Raw genomic sequence first — 26207 nt, forward strand, 5'->3', positions numbered from 1 at the left:
CTGTAGTAGAGTAACTGGTCTCTGTGTCGTATCTGTTAAAGTTCATATTTATTAAATGAATTAATAAACATCAACAGTAAATAAAGTGAAATATTCAACATTAATAACAAATGATGTCGTTTCTCTGATCAGTAAAAACTTTAAAGGGCAATTCCGGTAAACATCGTATTAATGTACTAAAACAGAGGAAAATCTAAATTTTTAAAATATATTTAAAGGTTATTATGGTATTATTTTACAGGTCCGGCCCACTTGAGATTAAATTGTGCTGTTTGTGGCCCCTGAACTAAATTGAGTTTGACATCCCTGGTCTAAAGGAAGGAATCTGGAAAGGAAAGAAGGAAGTCCTTCTTTTAGACCTAAAATGTTCGGAAAATACAGCCCCAAGTTGAAATGTCTTTGTTCCTGTGGACGTCTCGTTACTGGAGTCACTCAACTAGTTCCTCTGTAGTGTGTGTGTGTCTGTGTGTGTGTGTGTGTGTGTTACATAAGTCTCTGCAGTGCATTAACACACATGTTCCTTGAAGCGGCAACAGAAGCTGGATGAGCAGATCAGCTCTGACAGGCCGCCTCCATTCATCCATTCATCCAGCTCCATCAGCCTGCGTGTGTGTGTGGTTGTACTGTAGTTGTGTGTGTGTCTGTGTGGTTGTCTGTGTGTCTGTGTGTCTGTGTGTGTCGGACTGGGACTTCACAAAGCGCTGGGACTCAGGAGTCGGTTCAGAGCGACAGGCTGTTTGTTCATTCAGACTTCACATGGTGTCGGTCTGTGGAGCCGCTGCTGCTCGATCCAGGACCAGGAACCAGGACCCGATCCAGGACCCGATCCAGGACCTGCTCCCTGAACTGTGAGACTCTAAACTTCCTGTTAATGATCAGTCTTTCCACTGTAGAAGAGTTCAACTGTTAATTAATGAGCAGTTATTAAATCTGTGTTTTACTGGGTTCTTCTATTCCACATTGACACCTGCTAAAAACTAAAATTAAATTAATAAATAGATAGGTAGGTAGGTAGGTAGGTAGGTAGGTAGGTAGGTAGGTAGATAGATAGATAGATAGATAGATAGATAGATAGATAGATAGATAGATAGATAGATAGATAGATAGATAGATAGATAGATAGATAGATAGATAGATAGATAGATAGATAGATAGATAGATAGATAGAACTTTATTCATCCCGAAGGAAATTCTTCTGCCAGGATGCTCCAGAGGGAAATGTGCAAGGAAGATAAATAGGATACAAAGAGGAAGTATATGATAAAATATATCCTACAATGTCTAAAACAGTAGAATATACGCTAGATAGATAGATAGATAGATAGATAGATAGATAGATAGAGATAGATATGTAGATGTAGATAGATAGATATAACTTTATTCATCCCGAAGGAAATTATTTTGCCAGGATGCTGCAAAGGGAGATAAACTAAATTTATTAAAAGCAAAACAGAACTGAACAGAACTGATGTTTTGTCTTGGTACCCAGATGATCTCATTTGTAAAAGGATTTCTTTGGGGAAAAAAGGGGAGGACTACATAAGTTCACTTCTTTTGCCTTATTTCATTCTGGAGTTGCTGTTATTTTTGTATTAAACTGTTTTTTTTCTTCTTTTTTCAATGAATTAAATAAATAAATAAACTAAACTAAACTAGACGTTTTCCTCCAGACTGAAGCTCCAGCTGCAGGATGATCATCAGACTGGGACGACTGACACCAGGATACTTCCGCCTCCTCCAGGTCTGAGTCCATCTCCTCCTCATCATCATCATCATCACTCATATTTACCAGTCTGCGTCTATATCTCCATCTCTCAGGATGAAGTTTTATCTCAGTTTGACTCGAACCTTCTTGTTACGTAACGACACAAACGCGTCAGACTGAGAGGAAAGAAACAGAAACATGGAGATAAATATTTTACAGAGGAGGCGGAGCTTGTGTCAGGAGGTGACGTTATGTAACCTGTACAGACTCCTCACCCCCCCGCACCTCCTCTCTCCTCCTGCTCCTGCTGCAGGAAACAGGGATTTGATGAGGAGGTGACTGTCAGGAGACCTAAGAGCTGTGCTTCTCTGTCGTATTTTAATGAGCTCTTACACTTATTATCCTCATTATTATGATTAGAATAGAATATAGGGCTGTAACTAACGATTATTTTCATTTTCTATTAATCTGTCGATTATTTAAACAGTTAATAGATTAGTTGTTTGGTCGATAAAATGTCTAAAAACTTCAATCAGTGTTTCTCAAACCACCAGACGACGTCCTCAAATGTCTTGTTTTGTCCACAAACCAAAGAGAGACTCAGTTTATTGTCATAAAGGAACAAAGAAACCAGAAATATTCACATTGAAGAAGCTGGAATCAGAGAATTTGGACTTTTTTTCTTATAAAACTACTCAAACTGATTATTAGATTATCAGAATAGTTGATGATTAATTTAATAATTGATTATTGTTCGATTAACCGATTAGTGGTTGTGGCTCTAATAGAATAAAATAGAATAGCCTTCTTGAAGTTGTTTCTGCTGTCATGAAATCTTAAACTTGAAATGCTTTTTAAAGGGTTGCTGCTAAGTTTTTAAACTATTGTTTTCACATTTTTAGATATATATTGTCAAGTTTTCTTTTCTTTTCTTTTTTGTAATTTTAAATGTAAAATTCTGCACCTTTTCACTGCTCCTTCTGTTACCACTGCTAGCAAGAATTAAAAAAATAAAATAAAATTTAAAATGCCAAACCAGACTAAATAAAAAAAGAGACCGTGAAGGAGCATAAAAAATAGCTGTTATCCCCAGTTTCTCTCTCTTCCTCTTTTATATTTTTATATAAATATATATATATTACGACTTCCAGTTTCATCTTGTGTATGTAAGTGTGACAAATAAAATGTGTTACTATAATAATAATAATACAAAACGAACTAAAAGATCTGCACACCATAGAGCTCCCAGTGTTTTCTATATTATAGTTTTCACTATAATAATAATAATAATAATAATAATAATAATAATAATAATAATAATAATAATAATGATAATTATCATTGACAGCTGAATGTTTTTATGTCTACTCTTGGTTGTGATCTCCAGCGGCAGGTGTCAGGTGAGGTCCGGATGCAGCCGCAGAGCAGCTTCATCGATCCCATCGCCATGGTGATGGCCACCGTGGGGACGGCGGTGTGTGTGTACAGCAGCAGACGGATGAGTCAGAAACTACCGGTGACCTCTGACCTATGACCTGTCAGAGCGAGGAGGAGGAGCAGGAGGAGCAGGAGGAGGAGCAGGAGGAAGAGGAGGAGGAAGGGGGCGGAGCTTGTAGGACAGAGAGTTGGAGGAAGTTTGTGATGATGATGAAGATGAAGATGAGTTTGTCACTGGAGGGAAAATGTGAAGTGATGGAGGATCAGAGGTTTGAGTCAGAGTCTGATAATGTTATAATGTGTAGAATAAAATGTAGATCACAGCTTTACTAAGTCACTGTAAGAGCCATCATTTATAGATTTTTTTTAGTTTTGAACTTCATTATTTATTTCATAGTTTGTGTTTTTGTTCTAGAATTTGAGGGAAATGACGCCAACGACGGCTTCAGTTGGACGTGAGAGCTGTGAACAGAAGACACATGGAGCGATGGATGTAAAATAGATTTTCTTTTTTTGTAAACTTTTGTTTAGAAAACGGATACATCTCGTTATTCCCTCTTGTAAGAAACCTTTCATGCCTCCACGAAGGAAAAAAAAACACCACCAGAGCCACGTTTCACTGCAGCAGCTTCAGGTCTGAATGTTCAGCTTCAGCTCAGTCAGGAAGAAGAAAAAGAAGAAGTTTATTAATGTTTTATCACTGTGAATTAATGTTTGTACCTGATGAACCACAGACACTTTGTATAATAATAAGATGTAATTCTGAATAAATCACATTGAAAATCATGTTTCAGTGTGTGTGTGTGTGTGTGTGTGTGTGTGTGTGTGTGTGTGTGTGTTGTCACGGTGGATGAGCTCTGTGGGAAACTCCGTGTGTGTGTCCGGTGGCTGCACAAACTCTACAGAGCGACTCATGTGAACAACACGGTGACTGATCTGGGATGTTTCCTCTGATGCCTGGCTCATGGGCCACTGACTGAGTGACTGAGTGACTGAGTGAGTGAGTTGTTCATTAATTAAACCACAGACGCTGCAGAACACCTTTGAGCTGGACTATAACTTTTATTATTTTAACTTGTTTTATTTATCTATGTATTTATTATTAATGGTGATTCTGAGGTGTGTTTTTTATTGTGTGAATGAGCAGCTGACCAATGTGTAAATTTCCCTCGGGATCAATAAAGTTTAATCTATCTATCTATCTATCTATCTATCTATCTATCTATCTATCTATCTATCTATCTATCTATCTATCTATCTATCTATCTATCTATCTATCTATCTATCTATCTGTCTATCTATCTATCTATCTATCTATCTATCTATCTATCTATCTATCATCTATCTGTAGTAGTAGTAGAAGTGGTAGTAGCCCACTAGTTGTATTCTCTCTCTCTCCTCCTCTCCAGCAGGTGTCGCTGTCGCAGCCTCTGGTCAGAGACAGAGAGAAGGAGAGAAAGTGCGCGTGCCTGTGGGCGCGTGCACGTGTATGATGGTGTGAGTGAGTCCACACCTTCATCCCCAGACCGACCAGACTCCTCTTCCTCCTCCTGTGTCTGTTTAAACCCTCTGAGCGGGAGACTGGAGACAGGGCGGCGCCATGTTGGCTCTAACAACTCCTTTTTAAAATTCTACATTTTGACGTCACATGAACTTTCTCTCACTCTGTGACGTAGTTGTATGATGACCGTGGAGTTGTTGGGTCACAGTGCGCCCTGCAGCACCACCACCACCAGCACCAGCAACCTCTTCATCCTCCTCCTCCTCCTCCTCCTCGGCTCCAGACCCTCCAGACCCTCCAGACCCAGACCGGAGCAGCAGCTGTAAACATGGCCGAGCTGCGGTGCTCCCGGTCCGGCTTCCTCCGCCTGCTCCTCCCGCTGCTGCTGCTGCTGCTGCTGCTGCTCCCTGCAGCCGCATCCAGCTCCAGCTCCAGCTCCGGTCGGGATGTCGCCCCGGCGGGAAAGAACCAGACCGGGACAGGGAACCAGAACCAGGACCAGCACCAGAACCAGAACCGGTCGGTGCATCACAAGAAGCCGTTCCCCGTCCTCTCCTTCAACTACGAGTACGTCAAGAAACCGTTCGAGATCTCACTGTGGATCCTGCTGGCTCTGTTAATGAAGCTGGGTGAGCACACACACACACACACACACACACACACACACACACACACACACACACACACACACACACACACACACACACACCTGCTGCCGCCGCTCACCACCACCAGACAGCTGACTGACTCCCCTCAATTAGTGTGAGACAGGAACTGACTCATTTAGGCAAGGCAAGGCAATTTTATTTGTATAGCCCGTTTTTACAGTTTTTTTTTTTTACAACAGTTTGTCTCAAAGGGCTTTACATGTCATCACAACAACATCCTCTGTCCTTAGACCCTCACATCGACTGAGGAAAAACTCCATGGAAAACCCTTTTAACAGGGAAAACCAGGAGAAAGCTCAGGGTGAGCAACAGAGGAGGGATCCCTCACCCAGGACGGACAGACAGGACATAGATTTAGTAGGCCTAGAGTAGAGTAGATAAGGGGAAAAATACTTCATAGTTTGTGATACAAACATGAAAATTGTTCTCACTATAACCCACTCTTTTAAAAGGTTTGGGTGTCCACGCAAAATGTCAATATTTTAATTTTAGACACTTTCAGTGCCCAATCAATTTTTAATAATATGTGGTCATGATGTTGACACTGACATTAGGAACAAATACTTGACAAAAAAAAAAAAAAGGTAAGACGCGCTCATTCCAGAGGCTACTTACTGTACACCTCACATGTGCAGCTGCATCAAGCTGTACATGCTATTCCAAGCCTGTATAGCATTTGCATCTGCCACAACAGGCAGACTTGCACCCACATTAGTGAGTTGTTAACAGCTCTTTGCAGTGGGGGAGATGGCTGTCCAGAAGACTTTCCATTCCTCACCAACCTTAACCCCACTCAGCTGGACTCTCAGCTTCTGGCTGGTCCATACACAACCCAAATGCCAAATGCGAGCCACAGCTTCTCCAGACCTATAAACCTTGCAGAGTTGGGAACATGCTTAGGCCATGCTTTTAAGAGATTATTTCATACATTAGAGCCATAGACTGCACATCTTGAAACCAGACTTCTGGGAGAGAGAATGAGAGAGAGAGTGGAATAAACATAGAAACAAACTGGTTAAATGTACAAAATAAGGTTCCATTGTCAAAAAGAACAGGACGGAGGGGATGAATCAGTGTATGGCAAACTGTAAAAACTAATGTCTGTCAAACTGTAGCAGCTGAAAATGTCCTGGAAAACTATTTCAAGAGAAGAGTGGTTATCCAACATGACTGAGGTTCAATAATAAGTCAATTGATCAATAACTCAGCTTTAATCAATCATGACGTCAAAAAAGCTTCAGCTCAGTAAAGTTTCTGTTTGAACAAGTCACACTGTTGAATTATGGGAAGGTTTTTAAAAAAAAAAAAAATACTGTTTCTGACGTTTTCTAGATCAAACAATAGATTTATTAATGGAGACAATATAATCAGCTGATCGATTATCTCCAGCTGCTGTGAACCAGTCAGACTCATCGACGACGACAGATGCAAGAGTGACGTCAGATCAGAGTTTTTTAATTGGTCTGGATTAATTCAGCAGTGAGTCAGTGAGCTGCCTGCTGCTGCTGTCAGGTCGCCATGGATACAGAGGGTCGTTTCACCTGAGGACTACATTACCCACAATTCAACCTGAGCAGCAGAACAGTCAGTAGTCGAGTCTGTTGATCAAATGAGCCTTTTCTCTGAGTTATTGATCAGCTCAGCGAGCGATCACTGATCCAGAGACATTGATCGCCTCCTTGTGCTGTGTGTGTGTGTGTGTGTGTGTCTGTGTGTGTGTCTGTGTGTGTGTGTGTGTGTGTGTCTGTGTGTGTGTGTGTGTTGACAGTTGAACTCCCTCTGATCAGAATCAGATAGTGAAGCTCCTCCATCTTATCTCTGCGTCCAGCTGCCGTGTCTCTGGGCCGGACCAACTTCCTGTAGCACATGGACCGCTCGATAACAAAGAGCCAGTGTGCCCAGGGAGGGGGGGTGGGTGGGTGGGGGGGGGCAATGGGGGCATGGTGGAAACGTTGGTCATGTGACCGAAACGTGAGACTGAGGAGGAAGAACTGACATCATCTGAAGTTATGAATCCAACATTATATTATAGTACAGTATATTATAGTATAGTACATTGCAGTAGAGGATAAAGTAACAGTATAGTGAAGTACAGTATAGAATAGTATAGTTGGCCTATTGTACATTGCAGTATAGTATAATACAGTAAAAGTACAGTATAGTACAGTGCACTATGGTATAGTAAAGTATACCACAGTATATTATAGTATAGTATAGTGCAGTGTAGTAGTACAGTGTATTGATTTTCATGATGATTCATCAATTTGGTTCAATGAGTGTTTGAAAAAATTTAAACTGATGAATGAAATAAAGTTAAGACAGAAGTCAGTTTCTGTTTCCTGTCTAATGAGGTTGTCATTAGGGCCACGGGGCAACTGACCTCTACATACAGCTATAAAATAGCTTTACGAATGCTATTTTACAAATTTTTTACGACACAAGTCACAAAAAACTGTGAAAAATTTGCATTGAAGTGAATGGGACAAGCCAAAAAGAGTCGTTAAAATGAGCAATTATTGGAGTTTTTCAAACATCTACTGCTCAGGGATACTTTCACCTAGAGACTGCATTTGAACTAGACACAAGTCTCTTATATTGGTGTGTTAATCAATGTTTTGATAGGTATTATAGTTTTTTATCAATCCCTGTTCAATGACCATGATAATTTTTGGAGAAATTTTGAGATTATAATGGGTGTGTATTGCATGGAATGTTCGTGTCAGAGTGTGTGACATCATCGGTCAGAGTGGGAGAAAGTTGTCTGAATTTGTTTTGTTTTTTTCTCTTTCCACACTCCTCCCAGCCAGAAATTACACTCTTCACACATGATTTTTTCCACAGTTGTAGACAAACGTGTCCTCTCTCCAACAATGTGTTCAACAAAGCAGAGAGACTTACAGAATTTAAACTGTCAGCCTCTCAGTGCGGCCACGTCTCTCTCTGCTCCTCATTGACTCTAATACAGAGATTGTCTGAGAGAAGCAGAACCGACCCCTGTTTATAACTCGCAAGTGTTTCCAAAATATTTACTGTAGAAACACCAAAATCACACCAAAGCGTTCAGGAAGTCCTTCGACGACCACGTTTTGATAGGAGCTACCGTTTTGTCAGAATAAGCCTAAATGTGAGACCAGTGAAGAGGCAGAAAATCACCCTTTTTCTCCACGTTTCTGTCTGTCTCAGCCTGGGGGGCCCCTAACGTCATTGGCAACCACCTCAAGTTGCCGTGGTAACGTCTGAGCCTCAGGCCAGAGACTCCTCTGATTGGCTCTGACTCCTGTAACCAGACATTTATTGTACAGTCCTCCAGTAAACCTGAACTCCGTCAGTGCTTTCATCACTTCCTGTTCCCTGGTCAAAGAGTCAGTATGTTTTCTGAATGTGGTTCTGGTGAAACCCCTCAGATCAGGTCTGTGGTGAACAAAAGCTTCAGAGAGTTTCAGGTTTAGTTGTAGGACATAAACCAGGTCAGTAAATACCCTACTGGTGAATGTTGAAGCTTTGACGTGTGGTCAAAAAGGCGGTTGCTAACAAGTTGCTCCATACGACTACAAACCCTGTGGGGGACATCCAGCCGAGAGCCGCGTATATCCGTATAATGGAGTCTACAGGGCAGCAGAATGCAGCCTCTAAATAACACATTATCTGCAGAGAAACTCCTTCATTTCACCAATATTTAGTTCTGATAGGCTAGTGCTATTCCCCTCTGAGTCCGGGGTTAGCTGTTATCAACATCCGGGGTCTGTAGGTTGACCTCTGACCTCTGACCTGGATGATGTCATCTCTGAGCGCTGCCTGGCTCATTCTGATAATAATCATTCCACTTCGGCATTCGGGTCAATTTTTTAGCTCAACTAGCCAGAGCTTTAGTGAGTCCAGTGCTGTCTCAAATCGCACACTTCTCTTAGTGCACTGCTTTACAGTACACTGCCTTGTGCAGTGCACAAATTTCGACAGGTTAGTACCGTCTCAAATCAAACACTGCTGCTGCACACTTACCGGAAATGACTCGACAGCTGCTTCTTCTATTTTTTAAATTCTGATTGCAACCATAGCAACCGGCCGTTGGAGCCCTATCGCCGACACTTGACAGCGCTTTTTGCCGATCAAAACGAGCTATTAAGTTGTGTTTTATTGTGTTAGTGTTGTTGTTGTGCTGTTATTAGTGTTTTTTAAAGCAGAACTATGCAGGTCGGCCGGAAATAGCTCGCTCCTTCGTTGGTTTCTCTTTTTTTCCCTCTCCGGAGCTCCCCCACAGTTCTGGTAGGCACATGTCACTGTCGTAAAAAAAAAAAAAAAAAAACTCGCCGCCGCCACCTCCTCCACCCCCCCTACACGTGCTTGTGTTTACTGCTGTTGGCTAAGCCCTGCTAACACCGAGCTAACGCTAACACGGAGCTAATGCTAACACGGAGCTAACGCTAACACCGAGCTAACGCTATGCTAACACGGAGCTAACGCTAACACGGCGCTAACGCTAATACAGCCACACACAGGCACAAAGACACAGACATACACACACAGGAATAAAGGTTCCAAAACGCGAAGGTTTGTGTGTGTGTGTCATGATGTAGGCTATTACATTATCTTATAAAAGACCCATGGTGTGTGTATCTGTGTTAGCATTAGCTCCCTGTTAGCCACAAGCTGAACTTCATCAGTAAACATTTCATGTTTCCATGGTTTCCTCCGACTTTCCGAACTCAAACCAATCACGATTCGTGACATGCATGACGTCATATGTGTTCTTATCTCGTACTGCCGTAAGGCAGTTTCTCGCGATACTTCTATCCATTGACGAGATTTGTAACACCGAGACGGACGACTGATCTTGCAAGTGCGGTTTTCAGCCAGTGGGGGGGGTGAGCGCATTGGCCTAGACCCCATTCACTTCATAACAGGTCACTCAACCATCACAGTGACTCTGAGCCACAATAATTACAGCCCAAATCCTGCATAGTTCTGCTTTAAAGACATTTACGCCGGTGTCAGCTCCGTCGCTGCTCAAAGCAACCGCTGCCGTTTGAAAAGTAGTGACGTGCTTCCGCTACGTCACCAAGATGGCGGCCGTTAAGTGTGGAAAGTGTCCATCGATCCACACTCAATTTTCTGGCCGTTTGAGTGCGCCAATTGAGTGCGGATAGCGCACTACATTTTCGCGCACTGCTCAGTGTGAACGCACTTATGCACTCAAAATATTAAGTGTAAGTGCACAAGTGCGCGATTTGGGACACACCACAGGTTGAGGAGAGGAAGCCTGTGGAAGCTGAACTTCATCCAGCTGCTCATTTTGTTCTGACAAGTCGGAAACACGCAGAAATGAACCGTAGCATTAGCGGTAGCAACAAGCCGCGCCGCGTTGACAGGTATGGTAACCCCGGCAGCGGCCCCCGTGGCCCTATCAACATTTATTTGATCATGTTTCACTGAACAAACACACAACTTAAAAACTTTATTCAAACATTCTATCAATGACAAAACATCAATTTTATATGAACAGAGGCAGAATGATAATTGACAGTATTACAATTTATAGGCTCCTACAGTGTTTGTGTGCAGATAAATGTTAAAAATACAGACTAAAACTCGAGAGAATCGGCAATATCGTAGAATCGCAATTTAGATCGAATCGCCATCCAAAAAATCGTAGATGAATCAAATCGGGAGAAAAGCATATCGTCCCAGCCCTACTGTAAATGTTTGAATAATTGAATTCACAGTGCTTCTCCCAACATTTAAAATTAGTTTGACAGATTTTGAAAACTAGTTCAACAATTTTGTATGTAATGACTCAAGCAATGAAATGAGGACTATTAGTTTTATAGGGAAAGACTATTCAGCGTTCAAAAGTATAGTTCATTTTGACTGACATGACATAAACAAATGATAATGTTGTAAAACAGCAGAGAATTGTATGAGAGCAACTGATACATGTCCAAAAACATTTGCAATTTGTTCAGAGGAAGGAGAAACTGCTGCTATGATGTGAACAAATGACTACATGTTGTGGAGGTTGAACTAATAGTTATGAGAACTTTCATTCTGATCTGAGAATAGCACCAAAGCGACTGAGAAAAACTGTGATGGAGCAGGTTAATGAGTCCTGGCGATGGTCTTCCTGCAGGTTTCCACATCATCCCGCGGGTTTCCCACGTGGTCCCGGAGAGCTGCCTGCTGATCGTGGTGGGGCTGCTGGTGGGCGGGATCATCAAGGCGATCGGCGAGGAGGCGCCGGTCCTGGACTCGGAGCTGTTCTTCCTCTACCTGCTGCCGCCCATCATCCTGGACGCCGGCTACTTCCTGCCCATCCGCCCCTTCACCGAGAACATGGGCAGCATCCTGGTGTTCGCCGTGATCGGCACGCTGTGGAACGCCTTCTTCGTGGGCGGGCTGATGTTCGCCGTGTGTCGGATCGAGGGCGCGGAGCTGGGCGGCGTGGACCTGCTGTCCTGCCTGCTGTTCGGGACCATCATCTCCGCCGTCGACCCCGTGGCCGTGCTCGCCGTGTTCGAGGAGATCCACATCAACGAGCTGGTGCACATCCTCGTGTTCGGGGAGTCGCTGCTCAACGACGCCGTCACCGTGGTGAGTGCAGGTGGAGGGAGGGAGGGGGCGGGGCCTATAGGGGGCGGGGCTTAGAGGGGTGGGGCTTAGAGCGGCGACGCCTGAAGCTAAGGGAATGGCTAGTGTGACGTCACGAGTCACTTCCGTGTCCAACTCCTGCTGCCAACGTATACAGCAATGCATGTTCTTCATTGCTGTCCCCCCAAAGCACGCACGCACACACACACACACACACACACACACTCAGTTATAAGTTACATAGAGACGTTATATGAGGTAACGTTTAGCGCTAGCTACCAGCTAACTAACGTTTACCTCCGTGACTGGACCACCGAGATCCACTGGTTCACTGGCCTCCTCCTGTAGTATTTACACATGTATACGGTCGCATTGTTTACGTTGTGTGTTTTAATTAATCCTGTAACGTTAACACATCACGGTAACCGCGGTGCGGCACGGTGACAGACAGGCTCATTAATGTGCAGAGGGACCATAGACTGTATAAAAGAGAGGGACGAGGTTAACTTTACAGCTGTTTCCTTCGTCCCCACAGTGACTCCCGACACTTAATCCTAGCTGCTTCTATACTGAAAAACTCTACTCTATACTGAAACCATCTATGACACCTGAAACGGTAAACACAGCTGATCGATCGAAATAAATCACAGAGTGAATTCACTTTCAGTCATTGAAAACAGCTGGTTCTTGAATGTAACTCGGTCAAAGTCAGACGTAACCTCAAGATTTTTTTCTGTTAGGTTATACATGATGTACATGCTGACAAAGTTAGACATAGGCCTATCTGCTCGGAGAAAATCGCTTTGTTACTTTCGTCCCATGTTACGTTCATCTTTTCTCTCTCTCTCTCTTTGGTTCTGGGTCAGGCTAAGATACTGGTTCAGGTTCTGGTTCTGGGTCCGGTTCAGATTCTGGTTCTGGTTCTGGTTCTGTGCAATGCTTCACTGAGGAGTCCATTAGGAAAAGCACAGAAACTCTCAGGCTGCAGCCCCCCCCTGCCCCCCCCAGAGGTCTCCCAGTCTCGAGGACCCGGGTCAGAACCAGAACTCCCTGAGGGGGTTCACGTCCCCTCAGGCCTGGGAACTGTTATTGTCTCTGGACCAATCAGAGGCTTCGAGCTGACGACATCACTCCAGATGTTTCTCCTCTCGGCTTCTGTTCCCGTCGCTGTTTGTTTCTGTTTTGAACTAAAGATGAGTTCTGACCTGAGAAGCAGCAGCGATCAGTCTGATCATCAATAACACCAATAACTTTTAACTAAAGCACTATAGCTTTAAAAAGTAAACAAAGCAAATGTTACACAAGCTGTGGCCACGCCCCCTCTGATGTCATCAGACAGAATCAGAATAACTGAACTGTGATATTAAATACCGTAATTTCCGGACTATAAGCCGCTACTTTTTTCTCATGCTTTTTGAACCCTGTGGCCTGTACAACGATGCGGCTAATTTATAGATTTTTACTGGCTAACGGCCTCCGGGGGGCGCTCTAGCAGGAAGCACAAGTGAGACAGACATGTGGGGAAATATTATGCGCCGAAGAAGACACTAGTTTTGAGTGTTGGTGCAGTGTTTTATTTTCTAACCAGGCATGTTACTGTCTGTTGGTGCTGTGTTGATGCCGTGTTGGTGCCTCCGGAGTAATTGTGATGGTTTAACTCGCTACAGTCCTCAGTGGATGTGAGGGTCTAAGGACAGAGGATGTTGTTACGATGCCATGTAAAGCCCTTTGAGACAAACTGTTTGTAAAAACGGGCTATACAAATAAAATTGCCTTGCCTTGCCTTGCCTTACATGACTTGTTACGAGTGAGAACGGAGGCTCTCTGTCTTCACCTGGCGTCTCACGGCTGAAAACCAACTTTGCAACATCACTACAGCACCTGGTCGCTGCCCCGTGTCCCAGCTCTCGTCTCTGCTGCACCGTGACACAAACGCGCTCCATAACCCATAATCTTTTGTTCATGACGGTTAAGACTACACAAACACACACACGCTGTAACAACGTATGTTATGTAACGTTTTCCACCGCTCCATTTATTGATTTTTCGACGGCTTTGTTGTCAACAAATGCACATGGCTGAGAGGAGCGTAACCAAAACAGCGGAAAAGCGAGAGGACTTGCATAGTTCCACACATATTCTTCTGTGTAGCCTACTGTCTTTCTGTGTAAATATCTCATGTTACAACACGAAAAACCTGCGGCTTATATTCAGGTGCGGCCTATATATGTACAAAATCTACTTTATTTTAAAATTTAGCTGGTGCGGCTTATATTCAGGTGCGCTTAATAGTCCGGAATTTACGGTATCATAACATGCAACATCTGCCCCCTCCTCCTCCTCCTCCTCCTCCTCCTCCTCCTCCTCCTCCTGCTCCTCCTCCTCCTCCTCCCTCTGTGCAGGTGCTCTACCACCTGTTTGAGGAGTTTTCCCACGCGGGGACGGTAACCGTGGGCGACGCCTTCCTGGGCGTGGTCTGTTTCTTTGTGGTGTCCCTGGGCGGCATCCTGGTGGGCGCCATCTACGGCCTCCTGGGCGCCTTCACCTCCCGCTTCACCTCGCACACCCGCGTCATCGAGCCGCTCTTCGTCTTCCTCTACAGCTACATGGCGTACCTGTCGGCCGAGGTCTTCCACCTGTCGGGAATCATGTCGTAAGTGGGCGTGGCCTGTCTCACCTTGATGCTGCTGCTTCCTGTCTGTGTGTTACTTTAAATTCTCAGAATCACTTCTTTCCTTTCACTTCTTTCCCGTCACTTCTTTCCTGTCACTTCTTTCTCGTCACTTCTTTCCTCTCATTTCCTTTCATTTCTTCCCTGTCACTTCTTTCCTTTCACTTCTTTCCCGTCACTTCCTTCCTGTCATTTCTTTCTTGTCACTTCCCGTCACTTCTTTCCTGTCATTTCTTTCCCGTCACTTCTTTCCCATAATTTCTTCCCCATCACTTCTTTCCTTTCACTTTCTTCCCTGTCACTTCTTTCTCATCACTTCTTTCCTGTCATTTCCTTTCACTTCTTTCCTGTTATTTCTTCCCTGTCACTTCTTTCCTTTCACTTCCTTGTCACTTCTTTCCTTTCATTTTCTTTCCTGTCACTTCTTTCCTTTCACTTCCTTTCGTTCACTTCTTTCCTTTCATTTTCTTTCCTGTCACTTCTTTCCTTTCACTTCCTTTCCTGTCACTTCTTTCCTTTCACTTCTTTCCTTTCACTTCCTTTCCTTTCACTTCCTTCCCTGTCACTTCTTTCCTTTCACTTCTTTCCTTTCACTTCCTTCCCTGTCACTTCTTTCCTTTCACTTCCTTCCCTGTCACTTCTTTCCTTTCACTTCCTTCCCTGTCACTTCTTTCCTTTCACTTCCTTCCCTGTCTCTTCCTTCCTGTCAGGTTGATTGCGTGCGGCGTGATGATGCGTCCGTACGTGGAGGCCAACATCTCCCACAAGTCCTACACCACCATCAAGTACTTCCTGAAGATGTGGAGCAGCGTGAGCGAGACGCTCATCTTCATCTTCCTCGGCGTCTCCACGGTGGCCGGTCCTCACGCCTGGAACTGGACCTTCGTCGTCTTCACCGTCATCATCTGTCTGGTGTCCAGGGTGCTCGGTGAGCGGGAACGACCTCGGGAAGTCACGGATGTTTTTATATGAGTTTAGAGTTTATTTATTTAGCGCACAAATTTCAATGGTGCAAGGAGGGAACGAAGCCGGTTGGCTTGTACATAAGTTCCACCCCTATAACAAATTACAGCAAGACAAAGAGACAGAGATAAAGTGCATACATAATCAATGTTATATGAGCAAAATGAACAAAAATGAGAAAAAAAATAAAGAGATAAAGTGCAAAGTGATTCGGTAACAAATAGAGACAATAGAGATAAGATACCAAAAAAATTAAAGACAAAGTAAGGATGTGGGACATGGAGAGAGCGAAAGAGAGACAGGAAAGAGCGGGAAATTCAAGAGAAGTTGAGATGTATTTTTAACTGCTTTTTAAAAAGTGAATAAGAATAAATGGATCTTAATGAAGGAGGTATAGTCCATTCCAAAACATAGGACCTCTATAAGTCTAAGTATTAAACTGATGGTGTGATGTGCGGGTGAAGGGTAAATATAGAGTAAGATTATTACTGTGTCTAGTGCGGTGAGAATGTACATTATAAGTGAAGGTAAAGAAATTTTGAAAAGTGACAGGGAGATCTTGGTTCCTGTAAATAAACTTGTGAATAAACAAACCAATCTGATAGTTATTCAATTTGTGAATTGGTAAGAGAGAATACTTAGTGAATAGTGGTGCTGACGGAGCATATCTATTTGAATGTGAGATGAATCTTATGAATCTCTTCTGAATAGTACATCATTTCTTGAGATGTGTAGGAGATGTAGCTGCCCAGACCATGTTACAGTAGTTCAAATGAGGAAATAAAAAACTATAATATAACGTTAAACTATACATATATGAATATATTTATATTTATAACCTGAACATTCAAGTTTTAACCCCTCGTCTCCCGTCATCAGGCGTCATCGGCCTCACCTTCATCATCAATAAGTTCCGTATCGTGAAGCTGACGAAGAAGGACCAGTTCATCGTGGCCTACGGCGGCCTGCGAGGCGCCATCGCCTTCTCCCTCGGCTTCCTGCTCACCAAGAACGAGATGAAGGACTTGTTCCTCACGGCCATCATCACCGTCGTCTTCTTCACCGTGTTCGTGCAGGTGACAGCGAACGCCTCGTATGAGCAACATGAGCTTCATGAGTTCAGTTCATCACAGTTTAACCCTCATGTCGTCCTTCTGGGTCAGATAGACTCAATCTGTTCCCTTCCTCCATCCTTCCTTCTTTCCTTCCTTTCTCTCTTCCTTCTTTCCACAATCCTTTTTCCCTTCCTTCCTTCCTTCCCTTTTGATCCAATTGACCTCATCTGTTCCCTATCCCTCCATGTTTCTTTCCTTTCCTTTCCTTCCCTTTTCCCTTCTTCCTTCCTTGAACAAATCTGTTCCCTCCCTCCATCTTTCTTTCCTTCCTTTTCCCTTCCTTCTTTCCACAATCCTTTTTCCCTTCCTTCCTTCCTTCCTTCCTTCCCTTTGTCCTTAATTTTTCCTTCCTTTTTGACCCAATCTGTTCCCTCCCTCCATCTATCTTTCCTTCCTTTTTCCCCTTCCTTCTTTTCTCCCATCGTTCCCTTTGTCCTTCCTTACTTACTTAGTTCTTTCCTTTCGTCCTTCCTTCCTTCCTTTCTTCCTTGACCCAGGAGGACAGCGGGAGGGTTAAAGAAGCAGCGATGTGTCAGTGTCAGAATAAAAATCATAAAACATCTCAGGATGAAATGTTTTAGGGAATAAAAGATTATATTTGTTTTTACAGCTCAAAAAAACATTTAAAAAAAAAGGAAACTTCAGTGTTACAACTAAATTCTTCATCCAAAATAGAAAAGATATAATATCAATCATAAAATTTCAAACATAAAAACACTTATTGATCTATAAGAAATGATTAATTTTTTATTTTTATACAGAAATGAGACACAAATCTGCTCACTGTGAGAACATGATGTGTTTACTGACCTCTGGTGGAGATGAGGAGGAACTGCACTGACCTGCATTAAAACTGCTTCTATGTGTGTGTGTGTGTGTGTGTGTGTGTGTGTGTGTGTGTGTGTGTGTGTGTTCAGGGGATGACCATCAGGCCTCTGGTGGAGCTTCTGGCCGTGAAGAAGAAGAAGGAGAGTAAAGGATCGATTAACGAGGAGATCCACACTCAGGTGACGTCTCCACCTTTTTACTAACCATCAACAACGACAACAACACACAGACTAAAGTTTATTGAGGTGTAGAATCTTTTGAAAAAGAGATTCTACATCTCAATAAGCTTTATCTGGTTAAATAAAGGTTAAAAGAAAAGAAAAAAGACACACACACACACACACATATTAATTAATGTGATGACATCAGCTGCAGTTTTTCTCTCCAGTTCCTGGATCATCTGCTCACGGGGATCGAAGGCATCTGTGGTCACTATGGACACCATCACTGGAAGGACAAGTAGGTCCCAGAGGAGACGCAGCTACGTTCACACGCACAAAAAAACGTCTTAATCAGATTAAAAACTTTGGAAAACTTTTAGAAAATTTGAATCCACGGTTAATTTGGGCACAAAATCCAACAATCTGATCATGACGTGTAAACATGCACATAAACATCCATGATTTTTTCCTGCGATGGATGAACATGATGAACTGTTTAGAATCTACCACGTGATGCATTTTTATTCTGATCAGCCCTTTATTCTCAATTAGGGATGTCACAATTACTTGTTTTCACAATTAATCGCGGTATTAAACGCCACAATTAATTAATCGTAAAGATTCCTAAATACCGTTATTCTCCAAAAAAGATGATGTTGGAACCGTATCGGCAGATGTGCGGCAAAGTAAAGGTGAATGCTCAGATACTGGTCCATTTAACGTAACATTGAATTGGTAGGAATTTAAATGTTGAGTGTCAAACAAAAAACTTAAACATTTGGTATAGATGACAATTTATGACCTGAATATTTCAAACATTTCCTCTGGGGGATTAATAATTGTTCCTATATTAATAGATACTTGAAATATTTTGTGTAAACATATGAGTAATGTATTTGATTTTACACATTCATAGTGTTGTGAAATTAAAGCAGATATCAGTGGAATGTTTTTGTTAATATAAGTCCTAAATAGTCCTATTTTCCGTCAGCAATCACTTACATGAAGTATTTCAGCCTAAACACGAGTCTCTCCGTCACTCTGCTCTGCTGTAACCCGAGGAGAAAATTTTCCTTGTGGGATACAAGTGTTATCCAATGAGGGGAGAGAACGGCATGAAGGGCTGTGTGTGCAGCCAAGGGATGCGCGTGAATGTGGTGACGTAGCACGAGGACCAATTGATGCCTGACAAGGGCGGGGGCTGCTAACTCATGGTGCGTTCAAGGAAACTCGTACTTTGTGTTTTTCCTTCCTGTGAAGTCATACCAGTTCGATCTGGTACGAGTTCACGGGTCGGAAGTTACGAGTGGCCGTTATAGGGAACTTTCACAGACAACAGGACGGTAAAAACACGAGCTACGGGTTACCTGGAACGCTACCAAGTCGTAGTTGTGACTTGAAGCTGTAACTTACGGTTTCAAAAGCCTGCCTTGAACACAGCATTAGCCGAAACGGCCGTGCCGCTGTTATCTGCTTTAATTAATGCACAATAATTGTGATAATCGTAATACCGTGATTATTTCTCTGACAATAATCGAGTCAAGAAAATGTATAACCGTGACATCCCTATTCTCAATATTTGTGTCCATGGAAACATAGCTACTGATGATGATGATGATGATGATGGAGGTGGGCGGGGCTGAGTCTGACGGTCATTGTCTGCTCTGTGTTGAACTTCCTGTCCAGGCTGAACCGCTTCAACAAGGCGTACGTGAAGCGGTGGCTGATCGCCGGCGAGCGCTCCACGGAGCCGCAGCTCATCTCCTTCTACAACAAGATGGAGATGAAACAGGCCATGATGCTGGTGGAGAGCGGGAGCGCCGCCAAGCTGCCCGCCCTCGTCTCCGTGCAGTGAGTCCACGCCGTCCACGTTAACGGGAACAAAATGATCTGGATTTTTAAATCCCTTGTTTTTCCATCTAGGATCAATAATCAATAATCCATCTTTACTTTTATCCCAGTTGTTCAGAGCTCAGTTGGATCAGTCTGATTTGATTTGACAGTACATTAGTCAAATACATTGTGAATATTTTTCCATATTTTTTCAAATTTCATTTATCCCGTAGTTGGGAAAAGTTCTTAATTTGTGGAATAATCAAAAGTTTACTTTAGTTACTTTATCACCGTGATGGTTTAAAAATCAGGTACAAAATATAACAAATAAATGTTTATATTCTACATTGTAAATGTTGTTAATTTGACCAGATTGAATTTGAATTTAAAGGACAATTCCGGGCAAATTCAACTCGAGGTTGTATTTTCCTAACATTTTAGGTCTAAAAGAAGGAATCTGAAGATGTTCAGTTTAATTGCTCCTGTTTTGCGGTAGTTGTGTCTGTCCCCGCATCGCCACGGCAGCGATGACTGGGAGCGGATTGAAGTTCTGCTGCTTAGGCTGTTTACATCCCTCAAAGCCACAGACAGCGTCAGATGGCGACTCAAACATGCACCCAGAAGTCTATTTACTTCGGAATTGTCCTTTAATTTAAATCACATTTTGTTCCTGAATCCACCAAACTGCTGGATCAGAATAATCCTGATGTTCTGGATCAAAGTTTTCCTGATCTGACAAAAAAGTTCTGATCAACACAAACTGAGGGTTTGATCCAGATTAAAACAGAGACTGGATCACGTGATCTGATCTGGTTTTAGTTTTGAAACAAGATTTGATCCGATCAATGATCCAGAATCTGATCAGATTACCTCTGAACAACTGGACCCTGGACTGGTTCTAAAATAAAACTTAGAGCCTAAAGTCTGATCTTTAACAGACTGAACAGTTGATGAGACGTTGAACCACTGAGACTGAAGCCGATCAGCTGATCAGAGGATCAATAACGTGTGGTGTCTCTGCAGGAACGTGCAGCCCAGAGCTCCGCCCACACAGAGAGCCATGCCCACCATCTCCAAGAAACGGGAGCAGGAGATCAGGAAGCTGCTGAGGGCCAACCTGCAGAACACCAGGCAGCGGGTGAGGGGGCGGGGCCATAAAGGGGCGGGGTCATACGGTGTGTTTGTTGAAAGCTCCAGTGTGTAACTTATTTGGCTTTTTATTAGCAATAATCTAATACTTCTTTCATAAATCCGTATTTCACTGAAGTGGAATCACAGCTGCATACAAATGAAAGCTTTCTCGTACCTTAGAATGAGTTGTTACAAGTCGTTACAAATACATAAGTGGGCGACGCACCGAACCGAGGCGGCCATGTTGCATCGCCATTTTTTTTACGTCGAGTGGCAGCGTGACCGTAGGTAACCACGGAAACTGAGCGGAGCTGTGGGCTCGGCCTGTTAAAACTGTCACCACTGTGTAGTGTGAGGAAGGACGGAGGCACTGGTGTTGCATTCAGGTGCAGTCAGGCAGACGGCCGTCGGCAAACCAACCGGATGTCATTTTACTAAAACAATACCACATCACCATGACAACATATTGTCAGGCCTGTATTGTTTTGCCTCGTGCTGGCGGACCACTTGTTTACATAGACGCTTGTTTATCCTGTTACATGCAGCGTCTGTTGTCTGTCTGACGTCTGCCCAATTTCACGTGAATGCAACATCAAGAATACGTTCTGATATGCAACCGCACCGCTAGATGGGGGGAATTCCTACGTACTATACCTTTTTAAATGTGTAAAATGTGTGTGTTAGTGACGCTGGTGTGTGTGTTTGTGCTCAGCTGCGCTCCTACAGCCGACACGACCTGATGATCGACCCGCTGGAGGACAACGTGAGCGAGGTCCGCTTCAGGAGGCAGAGGGTGGAGATGGAGCGGAGGGTGAGTCTCCACGGCAACAAGACACTTCACCTGTGACCTGAGTGATCGATCACAGTGATCAGTGGCTGTTCGCTCCTGATCAGACCTCATTCCCTGCAGAGTGGGCAGAGCTTTAATAGAGCAGTAAGAGTTATCCACAAGGCAGGTAATAGAGATCCTTCAAATAGATTGTTTATTTCTGCAGGTTTGTTGAAAATGGCCGATATAATAGAATTACAGACCCTAAAAATAATGTTTAAAGCAAAGAACAGATCATTACCAGAACATTTACAAAGCTTGTTTAAATTGGAGGAAGGGGACAACAGACTGAAGCTTAATTTTAAACAGACATTTGCAAGGTTACGCTTAAAACAAATGTGTATTTCTGTTGCAGGTGTAAAACTATGGCATTCACAAAGCAAGGAATTGAAAAGCTGTACAAGTATGTCTCAGTTTAAGAAAATGTTTAAAAAAGAAAAGATAAGTATCTACAAAAAAGAAGAAGGAGAAAGAGAAAAAGAAGGGAAAAAAAGAAAAAGATAGATAGATGAGTGGTGTTTACCGTTAATATGTTTCATCATCTTTAATATTTTGAAACGGATAACAATACTGGTGTTGAAGTAAGCCAATGAAATTTGTAACAACAGAGAGGGGCAGGTACTATAAGTTTTTTCTTCATCCTGCTCTTTTTCATTCATGGTGAAAATGTGTACATTATGTATATGTGCAACTATGTGAGAATGTAGCTACATACCATGAATGAAATAAATCAAAAATGAAATGAAATAGAGTGTGAGTTGAAGCTCCGCCCACTTTCCGCTCACTGTCGTCTCTCACCCACAGATGAGTCACTACCTCACCGTCCCAGCGAACCGTCAGGAGACGCCACCTGTGAGGAAGGTGGCCTTCGAGCCAGGTGAGAGTCACATGACCTCTGATCAATAAACAGATGTTAAAGGGACAGTTCAACATTTAGTCAGATCCTCCTCTCACCATAACCCCTATAGTCATAGTAGCAGCAGGTTCATCACCTTTAATTATCGGTGCATGTTGTTTTGAGATCGGCGGGGCAGAGATGTGAGCTGCTCAGTGAACACAATGGAGGTGAACGGTGCAGCAGGTCCCCTGTCCCTCATCAAACTCATCAAATACACAATCCAACAACTCCACAACGCTCTGGTGGACAAGTTGTGACCTGCACATTCACCACGCTATGAGATAATAACACAACGTTACCAGACAGAGTTGTTTTAGACAAATGTGAAGACAAATTTCCCCATGGGGGGGACAAATAAACTTAATCTAAATCTAAATCTAGAGGTAAAAGCAGCCGGAACTTCATTCCAGACACGGCTGCTGGGCGGAGGGATTTCAGAAGAGAAAGTAGTTCAGAGTATTTGCTTCATGTGTCGTAATGTTACAAAATGTTACATGATTATCTCATAGCGTGGTGAATGTGCAGGTCACAACTTGTCCACCAGAGCGTTGTGGAGTTGTTGGATTGTGTATTTGATGAGTTTGATGAGGGACAGGGGACCTGCTGCACCGTTCACCTCCACTGTGTTCACTGAGCAGCTCACGTCTCTGCCCCGCCCATCTCCCTCCCCCTTCCCCTTCAGGTTGCACTTGAAAATACGAATTTTATTCTTAATTTGCTCGCCTGGTTAAATAAATAAAATACAAAAACAACATGCACCGGTAATTAAAGGTGATGAACCTACTGCTATGACTATAGGGGCTATGGTGAGAGGAGGATCTGAATAAATGTTGAACTATCCCTTTAATGTCTTTGTACCGGAGTCTTTAAACTGTGGGACTCTTCTCTCTCTCTCTCTCTCTGTTTCCAGAACATCAGGTTTACACCTATGACGACAGCGACAGCGACAGCCCCCGGGGGCGGAGCTCCCAGCCTCAGCCCCGCCCCTCCGACGCCGCCAACCTGTTGAACGAATCACAGCGACGATCCAATCAGAGCGGCAGCAGCAGCAGCAGCACGCCGCGCGTTGCCGCCGACGACCAGGAGCAGGAGCAGGTGAAGCTGTCACGCTGCCTCAGTGACCCGGGGCCAAACCAGGAGGGGGAGGGGCCGGAGTAGAGGGGGCGGGGGCGGGGGCGGGGCTACTTCCTGTCGCCATGAAGCACAAAGGTTCAAAACTTGAAAGTGAAGTTTCCTCGTCGTCGTGGAGAAGCTTCAGATTAATCCTGCAGTGTTTTCACTGTTGTTGTTATTTTTATTTTATGTTGTGTTTTTGATTTTGTTACTACCAAAGCTGCATGAACCTGTGTGTGAGTGTGTGTGTGTGTGTGAGTGTCAGAGAGTGTGTGAGTGTGTGTGTGTGTCTGAGCCGCGTCGTGTCTTATAAACACACCGATCTGCAACGAGTCGAACAAAAACTACAAACAAATAGAGCACTTTCTCTTGAACAGACGTGACGCAGTATCCCTACGCCAAGAAAAGTAGATCCTGCTGCGTCAACAATCTGAACAAACTGAATCTGTGTCTCCGTAGCGACACCCCCGGGTCGTGTCCGTAGCGCCACCATCAGGTTCACAGCGGTAGTTTGAGTGAAGATGTTTTGGTTTTAATGTGATTCAGCCTCGTTAGCTTCTGTGCTAAATAGCATAGCGTTAGCATGCTAACAGATGACACTACTATGCACAGTTAGCTTAGCATAAGCCTTAGCATGCTAACATCGTTATTGTGAGCGCGGCGCGCTAGCATCCTGACATTAGCGTGTAGCATGTAGCACAGCCGAAGCTTTAACTGTGTGTGTATCTGAAACTAATCAGTGTTATTGATGAAGTATTGATTATTAACTGGTATCAGTGTTATTGATCATTGATCATTGATCGGCCTTATGATGATGTCATCAAGTGTGAAGCAGCCTCACACTGGTGATGAGCTCAGGGACGACCTCACCGCTCCGTCTGTACTGACCCGTCTGTACCGACCCGTCTCTCATGAAACCAAAGTGTTACACTGCCAACAGCTTCACTACCGTTTCCATGGTGATAGCACTTCCTGTCAGCTCCGACTGCCTCAGCTTCAGCTGCACGATTTGCCTTAAACTGTTTTTGCTTTGTGTTTGTTGTTTGTTTGTTTGTTTGTTGGTTTATTTTGCTGATTGAAGTATTTTTATATCTTGGAGAGAAAAAAAAGCGACGTCGCCATAAATATCTGTGAAAAGAAGAAAAAAGCTTTAATTCCTGTCAGAAATAAAGTTTTCTTACAGTCGACCCTCAGGTGTGATCTGATCTGTTCCATAGAGGTGGGCGTGGCCTGAGTGACATCAGCAGCAGGTGTTATGGTGCCTTCATGTGCTACGGTAATTATGGTAAATACCAAAAGACGACGTGAAAAGTGCACATGAACACCCTCTCTCGTGGTATTTTCCACTGGGCAACTTGTAGAATTTTTTGATGCCCGAGCTGCCGAGATGAGAATAACCTTTGACCTTTTCAACATGGCGGCGAGCAACGCAAGATTTGTTAATGGTAAGCAAGGCAAGCCTTTAGAAAACAGTTAGCAGCTATTCACTTTATGTACATATGCGTGCATGTACAGTAAAAAACGCTTTTAAAAAGCTAGCCAAATAGCCAGAGCTAAATCTCCATGAATATTAATATTTACCGTTTGAGTTTTGATAATTCATCTTCTTGCTGTAAGAGATGAACTAGGCAATCCAAGATTGTTTTACCCCATAGATATATACACGTAGATGCCACACGTGTATATATCTATGGTTTTACCCAAGTAACAAGTCTGAATCTGTGTGTCCACCATCTTTATTTTCTCTGTACAACAACGAAAGCACATGAACACAACGCACTGGTAAATACCAGGTCACAAGTGGAAAATACCATCTGTACCATAGCACATGAAGGCAGCATTAGTGTCGAAGCTTCTCCAACGTCGTCATGACGACACCAAACTCCTGACTGATGTAAATAATATTAGTAAAAAGAGGCGGAGCTCAAATAGGCCCCGCCTTCAATCAGACAAAACTTTGTCACGTTTTAGAGCATAATAATAATAATTCAAGACTTCACACAGCAACTCAGTAAACAGGATGTAACTAACTGGAACTATAGTCTGAGAGGCGGAGGGATACGACCACGAGACAGTGGTGCTTCCAGATGTGTTTGATTATGATAAATGGAACAAAACAACAATAATATAATAACTTTATATGTATAGCACGTTTCAAAACAATGTTACAAAGTGCTTTTCATAAAATAAATCGGTGATATGGCAGCAGTTATAGTTGTATAAAACAATAAAAACAGGAGAACAGTAGCATCTTAAATCAATAAAACCAAATTATATTTAGTATTTTGAATATTAAATATACATTTATTGAAAAGCCTTTCTCCAAAAGATTTAAGAAGTGACTTAAAAGCTGAAATGGTAGTTCAGAGGTCAGGTTGTGTTGGAGATAAATATCATTAGAAATCTTTTTTCTGTGATGCTTTAAAAGTTAAAAATACGTTTTTAATTCTGACTCAAGGCAAGGCAATTTCATTTGTATAGCCCGTTTTTACAAACAGTTTGTCTCAAAGGGCTTCACATGGCATCGTAACAACATCCTCTGTCCTTAGACCCTCACATCCACTGAGGAAAAACTCCATGGAAAACCCTTTTAACAGGGAAAACCAGGAGAAACCTCAGGGTGAGCAACAGAGGAGGGATCCCTCACCCAGGACGGACAGACGGGACATAGATGTTGTTACAGACAAGAAAACAGTTTATAGTTTATGACACAGAATGTGGGAAACATGGAAATGTTAAAGCAGAAGTAAGCGATCCGGTCGTTTTGGCTAA

The 26207-nt window shown here is 43.2% G+C and overlaps 1 protein-coding gene across 1 annotated transcript; it reads left to right on the forward strand.

Moving 5' to 3' along the window:
• Positions 1-4683: 4683 nt before the first annotated feature.
• On the forward strand, positions 4684-24622 carry LOC146977980 (Na(+)/H(+) exchanger beta-like). Its single transcript, XM_085790772.1, has 12 exons — positions 4684-5272; positions 11436-11896; positions 14296-14546; positions 15275-15492; positions 16407-16603; positions 17560-17649; positions 17859-17929; positions 19318-19482; positions 20488-20602; positions 21308-21406; positions 22229-22301; positions 23233-24622. Exons 1-12 carry the CDS (start codon positions 4972-4974, stop codon positions 23478-23480), a joined length of 2289 nt encoding a protein of 762 aa, XP_085646898.1. The 5' UTR covers positions 4684-4971; the 3' UTR covers positions 23481-24622.
• Positions 24623-26207: the final 1585 nt, after the last annotated feature.

The sequence above is a fragment of the Trachurus japonicus genome, chromosome 11 (genome assembly GCF_045865225.1).
Source record: "Trachurus japonicus isolate A0001 chromosome 11, Traja_1.0".
Taxonomy (NCBI): domain Eukaryota; kingdom Metazoa; phylum Chordata; class Actinopteri; order Carangiformes; family Carangidae; genus Trachurus; species Trachurus japonicus.

Bases quoted from the DNA above. Each gene is read 5' to 3' on its own strand.
- LOC146977980 (XM_085790772.1), top strand. From the start codon at position 4,972: ATGGCCGAGCTGCGGTGCTCCCGGTCCGGCTTCCTCCGCCTGCTCCTC. The intron at 14,547-15,274 runs GTAAGTGGGCGT...CCTTCCTGTCAG, and splicing joins CACCTGTCGGGAATCATGTC to GTTGATTGCGTGCGGCGTGA. The intron at 16,604-17,559 runs GTGACAGCGAAC...GTGTGTGTTCAG, and splicing joins TCTTCACCGTGTTCGTGCAG to GGGATGACCATCAGGCCTCT.